At 42.1% G+C, this 8,004-nt stretch overlaps 1 protein-coding gene across 2 annotated transcripts in view; it reads left to right on the forward strand.

Annotated features, from left to right (window-relative positions):
* Positions 1 to 2,844, forward strand: part of adck1 (aarF domain containing kinase 1) — a 177,181-nt gene extending 174,337 nt beyond the window's left edge. For both annotated transcript variants that reach the window (XM_035743432.2, XM_052510633.1), the window contains one exon: positions 1,515 to 2,844. In XM_035743432.2, the coding sequence (XP_035599325.1) occupies positions 1,515 to 1,683 (169 nt within the window). In that variant the 3' untranslated portion in view covers positions 1,684 to 2,844. The remainder of the gene's footprint in view (positions 1 to 1,514) is intronic.
* Positions 2,845 to 8,004: the final 5,160 nt, after the last annotated feature.

The following is an 8,004-nucleotide window of genomic DNA, read 5'->3' on the forward strand; positions in this document are numbered from 1 at the left end:
TGAGCGGTATGACGGCTGCGTGGTCCCATGGTGTTTATACTTGCGTACTATTGTTTGTACAGATGAACGTGGTACCTTCAGGATGTACCAGACTTGTGGAGGTCTTGGCTTGATTTATTTTGATTTTCCCATGTCAAGCAAAGAGGCACTGAGTTTGAAGGTAGGCCTTGAAATACATCCACAGGTACACCTCCAATTGACTCAAATGATGTCAATTAGCGTATCAGAAACTTCTAACGCCATTTTTTTAGTTTCTGGAATTCTCCAAGCTGTTTAAAGACACAGTAAACTTTGTGCATTTAAACTTCTGACCCACTGGAATTGTGATACAGTGAAGTAATCTGTCTGTTAAAAATTGTTGGAAAAATTACTTGTATCATGCACAAAGTAGATGTCCTAACCTACTTGCTAAAACTAGTTTGTTAACAAGAAATTTGTGGAGTGGTTGAAAAACGTGTTTTAATGACTCCAACCTAAGTGTATGTAAACCTCCGACTTCAACTGTGTGATTACAGGCTCAAAATGGCTAGAAACAAAGTGCTTTCTTCTGAAATTCGTCAATCTATTCTTGTTCTGAGAAATGAAGGCTATTCCATGCGAGAAATTGCCAAGAAACTGAAGATCTCGTACAACGCTGTGTACTACTCCCTTCACAGAACAGTGCAAACTGGCTCGAACCAGAATAGATAGAGGAGTGTGAGGCCCAGGTGCACAACTGAGCAAGAGGACAAGTCCATTAGTGTCTAGTTTGAGAAACAGTCGCCTCAAGTTCTCGACTGGCAGCTGCATTAAATAGTACCCACAAAACACCAGTCTCAACATTAACAGTGAAGATGCGACTCCGGGATGCTGGCCTTCTAGGCAGAGTTCCTCTGTCCGGTGTCTGTGTTCTTTTGCCAGCATCTTGCTCAGTTGTGCACCGGGGCCTCCCACTCCTATTTTGGTTAGGGACAGATTGCGCTGTTCTGTGAAGGGAGTAGTACACGGCGTTGTACATTAACAATATCTACACTGTATTTCTGATCAATTTGATGTTATTTTAATGGACAACAATGCGTAGGCCTCTATTTGTAGTTCATACATACTATTTTCATTTTATGGACAGTCTATTTTACTATAGTTCTATTTTGTTTGATTTTACTCCTGTCCTTCCTCTCCCTTCAACCTCTCCCATCCATCTAGTTTGATTTGCCATATCTTTAAAACTGTGGTCTTTCACAAATGTTCTTAACCCATATACGTTTTACGGACACAGTATGTTTTACACTAGTTATCTTGCTATTATTTGTTGCTAGTAGTCCCAACCTTCAGCTCCATTCAACCCCTCCCAGCGATCTCACCACCATCCATATTCGATTTTGTCCTCTTTCTTTCTGTCCCATCCCTCCCTCTCTTTCTAATTCTCTCTCTTTCGCGCTCTCCCTCGCTCTCACTCCCCCTTTCTTCATCTCCCCCTTCATCTCCCCCATAAGTTGCTGGTTCCTAAGTTTACATCACACCTTGTTTCCTGTCAGGCACAAGCGGAGCAAGGCGCAGTCGAGGGCACGGCGTCTCCAGATCACCATGTCGGAGTCTCTGACCCTTTGGCAAATCAGCCTGTACGAACTGTTCCTGTGGGTCAAGGGCTCAACGCTAGGAGGCTGGGTCGGTTCACTGCTCAGCTGTCTACACTACACACACTGATCAGAGAAAAGAGGGAACGACACAGACACGCATAAAGACACACACACACAGGCAGACAGACGGACACATACACACTTATGGGCATACGCATGCACACACTTAGTGTACACACATATCACACTACGGCGTACACAAATAGGGCCTTTGGGATGCAGAGTCATGAAGACACACCAACAAAACTTGACACAAATGCATACACACAAACACACACACACGCACAGTCAGGCAATCCGCTCCAAATGCACGAGAGACAGTTTAACCACTGTATAAACCGATGGATAGACAGAGGTAAAATGCAAAAATATAAACGCAACATGCAACAATTTCAAAGATTTTACTGAGTTACAGTTCATATAAGGAAATCGGTCAATTGAAATGAATTCATTAGACCCTCGTCTATGGATTTCACATAACTGGGCAGGGGCGCAGAAATGGGTGAGCCAGGCCTTGCTAATCAGAATGAGTTTTCCCCCACAAAAGGGCGTTAATTATTGGCACATTTAGTTCACATTAGGTGACAACTCAATCAATTGAAGATCAAAATTTGATGTTGAACTGACATCTGTGCCCAGTGAAATATGGTCAAAGCCACTCACTGTACATAAATGGCAACAACAGTTTGTATTTATTCATGTTACCTCACTACTGTATGTACTGTAAATGTGCAGTGATGCAGAATGAAGTGTCATATTTTTGTTCAGAAATGGATGAACTGTTTTCCACATTTACTTTCCTCTGCTTTTCTCTGTTTATCTCCTCTTCCCCCTTGATTCTGCAACAATTCCACTCTCCCTCTTTCTTCACCTCACTCTCTCTTCTACCCCTCTCTCCCTCTTCTATCTCTCTCTTATCTCCTCAGAACATTACTGTTACTGTCCAGCTTTTTGTAACCACTGGTTTCTCTAGCAAATTATTACATTTATTACATTTACAGTTCCAAGACTGTATGTTTAGCATTGGTATTGCTATCATTTTATTATACGGATTTACATTTTTTGTCATCTTCGAATGTTTTATTTTGTTGATTATTCTGTGAATTCTTTTATTTATCCTATTTGTTGCTGTTGTTGGAGGTGTGGAGGAGAGAGGAGTTATTGTTCACTCATAATGAGTTTGCATGGGGAATGGAAATAAATGGAAATAATCCCAATTGAACACACACACTGCTCTCTCTCTGTTTTAGCTTCATTGTTTGTTCTGCAATGCATTGTATTTTGGGGGGGATTCTTGTCATTAAAAACACCAACTAAACAATTTGGACAATGCTGTGGGGGGGGGGCAGAGTTATGTATATTTACAAAATCTGTATTTTGTACAGCAACTGAGTTAATACATGTTATAATCACCTTACATCTCTGAGTCTTTCTGAATACGTCTCTAAGAGCGTTGTACACCTGATTGTACAATATTGGCTCATTAAGCTTGAAACAATTCTTAAAGTTCTGTCAAATTGATTGTTGATCATTGTTAAAAAGCCATTTTCAAGTCTCCATAGATTTTCAAGCCGATTTACGTCAAAACTGTAACCAGGCAACTCAGGAACATTCAATGTCATCTTGGTAAGCAACTCCAGTGTATATTTGGCCTTGTGTTTTAGGTTCTTTTCCTGCTGAAAGGTGAATGTGTCTCTATCCGTTGGAAAGGAGACTGAACTAGGATTTTGCCTGTGCTTAGCTTTATTCCGTTTCTTTTTATCCTAAAAACCTCCCTAATTCTTGCTAATGACAGTCTAACCTTTTTAAAGTCACTGTTGTCCTCATGGTGAAATCCCTGAGCGATTTCCTCTCCGGCAACTGAATTAGGAAGGACACCTGTATCTTTGTAGTGACTAAGTGTATTGCTACACTATCCAAAGTGTTATTAATAACTTTACCATGCTCAAAGGGATATTCAATGTCTGCTTTTAAAATTGTTACCCATCTACCAATAGGTGCACTTCTTTGCAAGGCATTGGAAAAACTCCCTGGTCTTTGTGGTTGAATCTGGGTTTGAAATTAATGTAGGAGAATATAACACATTAGACCTGGTAAAAGAGCCTGAGACAGCAATGGGGTCAAAATGTAGAAAAAAAAATTAAAAAATATCTAAAAACTTGAAATTATGGAGTATTGTGTGCAGGACAGTGGCACAAAACTTTATCAATTTTAAATTCAGGATGTAACTCAACAAAATGTGAAAAAAATAATGGGGTGTGAATACATTCTGAATGCACTGTAAATGGCATGTTATTAGTCACCAAATACTTTTTTTTGTGATTTCACTTGGTTTTGAGAAACTTAACCCACCAGCAATACACTTCCTCATGCTCGTTCTGCAATTGCAGGGGCACAGAAGAAACCTGAACAAAGGCTCCAAGAAACCCCAAATACATTTTTTAGAGATATGACCAATGCAAAATTGTCTTAACATTTCAACTGTAATTTTCTGATTTGTTTAAACGATTTAATTAAATCATGTTAGTTCACAATGCAGATAATGGTATTGCGGTTCCATACACCTTACTGTTGATCCCCACCCACTCAGCAACGATGGTAATTAATGCCAGTTTTAGGTTCTCTGCCGTGAGCCTCTCCTCCATGTTCAGTGGTCAGTTCATGGGACTTCATGTCCCACTTCTCATCAATTGGGGCGGCAGGTAGCCTAGTGGTTAGAGTGTTGGGCCAGTAACCGAAAGGTTGCTCGATCGAATCCCTGAGCTGACATGGTAAGAATCTGTTGTTCTGCCCCTGAACAAGGCAGTTCCTCGGCCGTCATTGTAAATAATAATTTGTTCTTAACTGACTTGCCCGGTTAAATAGAAATAAATACATGTGATGGTGTGTTGCAGTGATGTATGACAGCATTGTCATAGACGTCCATCAATCTGTTGCGCCATGTATGGTGTTTGAGAGTTGGCGCTTTGTACCTGCAGAGCAATCATTGTACAATTTCTCCATCCAAGGCAGTCGGTTTTTTGACATGGCATCTTGTAGCCTGGTTCTAGATATGCCATCAGGGTATTGAAGCCGACCCTCTATTTCTGTAATCAGCGCTGTGATTTTTCTCACTCTGTCCCTTTTCACACTTCTTTCATGTGAAGAGCCTGTCTGTCTGTTGGGGGCCTGCACTGCTGTCAGCAACGGTTTAGGTCTCACGGTGCCGCCCTTTCAGATGGTTAAGCATTGCAACTGTAATGCCTCGTCAAGTTTGCATTTCACCACCACCTCATTTAAATTAAAGTATTGCCGTACAGGACTTCGCTGCTGTCACTTCCCTGTCCCATTCTCTGCCCTATATATTTGCCACTTATACTATGCTATAGCCAATGTAACTTCCTTTAGCTTTGGCCTGCGAACACACAGTCCGAATCCTTTGTGTCCCTGCTGTCCTTTCCTGCCAGACTCACTTATCACTCCCAAAAGGTGGGCTCTGTGCACAGGACTTCCGTGTGTGTGTAGTCACTGTGACTATGGCCACCATGGCTGAAATGGAACTGCTGATTCCCATGTCACACTCATTTACAGCATCAAGTCCTGTGCCTACCAATCTCTGCTAACACACACACTCCCAGCAAGAGTCATGGGTGCTTATAAACTTTGCTGTATGGGTTACATCCACACAAATTGCATAATTGACAAATTTAGCACTTGCAGAAATTGATAATATTTTCCTGTTCTTCGAATGCAGGGTTATGATGGAGTTAATGAGATTCTATGTCTGGTGATTTTCAATGCCAAGTCAGGTGAGTTGGAATTCGTCGTGGTTATGTTTGTATACATCGTGCAGGATTTATACCCTACAGCCACTTGAGGGGTTAGTGAAAACGTTGATGACTGTAATATGGAAAAAGTATCGTCAAACTTTCCTCTAATGCTCGTCCATTGTTCCCGCAAGCAAGGGTGGAAGCCGATGACGACTCATCAGCCCACCTAAAGTTTGCAGTTGTCTAAAAAACATGTTTTATTTTATTTATTTTATTGTTTGTACTTTACTGTATTCATACTTGAGATATAGTTTTTATTTAATTTAGGTACTATCACAATTAGTATCATGTCAGAATTAGACGTTCACCAATGTTTCTCAAACTTCAAATATCAAAGTGTTTACAGCTAAATTTAGGCATTAACTTTGAATTTCTGATGCTAGGGTTAAGTTTAGGCATTGACCCTTACCTAAACCATTCGGAGTTAAGGTTTGGGATAGGTTTAAAACAAAATCTCAAAAACAACTATCGCTCTATTCGAACTTGCAATCTTTGGAGACAGATGCTTACACCCATCCTCTTCCACAATGCTCTAGCAAAACCGAAACCTACTTGAAGCTAGTTGCCATTTTCCACATCAGCTCTTGACGTCCTCAGACATGGATAGACGACAAATACTGATTTGTATCACAGGTGACCTAGCTGACTATCAACCACTGAATGTAATTTCTAGTAAATACAGTATCTGCTGCAGACAGTGCATACTGTAGTTATGTGAAATATGTTTAACATACACTATATATATACACAAAAGTATGTGGACACCCCTTCAAATGAGTGGATTCAGCTATTTCTGCCACACCCTTGCTGACAGGTGTATAAAATCGAGCACACAACCATGCAATCTCCATAGACAAACATTGGCAGAAGAATGGCCTTACTGAAGAGCTCAGTGACTTTAAACGTAACACCTGTCTGTCAAATGTCTGCCCTGCTAGAGCTGCCCCGGTCAACTGTAAGTGCTGTTATTGTGAAGTGGAAGCGTCTAGGAGCAACAACAGCTCAGCCGCGAAGTGGTAGGCCACACAAGCTCACAGAAGCGCATCAGCACAACAACTGTTCAATTCCAAGCGTCAGCTGGAGTGGTTTAAAGCTCGCCACCATTGGAACTGGAGCAGTGTAAACGCGTTCTCTAGAATGATGAATCACACTTCACCATCTGGCTGTCCCACGGATTAATCTGGGTTTGGCGGATGCCAGGAGAACGCTACCTGCCCAAATGCATAGTGCCAACTGTAAAGTTTGGTGGAGGAGGAATAATGGTCTGGGGCTGTTTTTCAAGGTTCGGGCTCAGCCCCTTAGTTCCAGTGAAGGGAAATCTTAACTCTACAATATACAATGACATTCTTGACAATTCTGTGCTTCGAACTTTGTGGCAACAGTTTGGGTTGGCCCTTTCCTATTTCAGCATGACAATGCCTTCACACACAAAGCGAGGTCTATAAATAACTAGTTTGTCAAGATCGGTGTAGAAGAACTTGACTGGCCTGCACAGAGCCCTGACGTCAACCCAATCAAACACCTTTGGGATGATTTGGAACGCAGACTGCTTGCCAAGCCTAATCGCCCAACATCAGTTCCCAACCTCACTAATGCTCTTGTGGCTGAATGGAAGCAAGTCCCCGCAGCAATGTTCCAACATCTAGTGGAAAGTCTTACCAGAAGAGTGGAGGCTGTTATAGAAGAAAAGGGGGGAACCAACTCCATATTAATGGCCATGATTTTGGAATGAGATATTCAACGAGCAGGTGTCCACATACTTTTCATCATGCAGTGTATGTTTTGACTGAAATTCACACCTCTCACAGTATTGACCTGTCTGTCACCCTTAGCCTTGATTTGATTAGCCTTCCCACCCAGTTTGTATGTCTCTCCCAGCCTGGATGCTCTCTCACTGGGTAGGAGCCGGCAGACAACACCCTCATCTCTCTCCCCTTGTCCTAATGATGCTGGCCCATGAAGGGGGGGGTGGTGTCTGGATGCCAGGCGAGAACCATCCATCTCTGTCACTGTGACCCGCCCAGTGCTGCCAACACTAATCTACCCAGTAATGGTGCCTTTCTCTCTGAGTTCCACTGTACAATTCTCTCGCCCTCTCAGAGCACCACTGTAAAAAATGTTTTTATTTCTCTTCTTTCTCCCCCTCCATCCCCCTCTCTTCTACTACTCCACTACCCCCTCTCTCGCATTCTCTCTCCCTTTCAATGTTGTTGCCCACTCTGCTCCCTAGCTATCATTGAAATCTGTTTACATGTCAGTGTGTCAGATGTCGACCTCTGCTCCTGATTGACTGATGGCCTCACGTCGCTGATTTCTGATAGTTACCTAGTTTTCTACCGGGGATTCAGATGGCAAATGCATGTGATTTGTATCAGGAAGTGGTCCATTGTAATCACGTAGAGCTACTGGTTTCATCTCAAAAGCACCCTATGCCTTATAAAGTGCACTACTTTGGACCAGGGCTCATATGTCTGGTCAAAAGTAGTGCACTATGTATGGAATAGGGTGCCATTTGGGATGCACACAATGAGTAGCTGGGATTATCTCTGATAAAGTGGAGGGAATTGAAGAACCTATTG

Source organism: Oncorhynchus keta, unplaced genomic scaffold (genome assembly GCF_023373465.1).
Source record: "Oncorhynchus keta strain PuntledgeMale-10-30-2019 unplaced genomic scaffold, Oket_V2 Un_contig_5916_pilon_pilon, whole genome shotgun sequence".
In the NCBI taxonomy this organism is placed as follows: domain Eukaryota; kingdom Metazoa; phylum Chordata; class Actinopteri; order Salmoniformes; family Salmonidae; genus Oncorhynchus; species Oncorhynchus keta.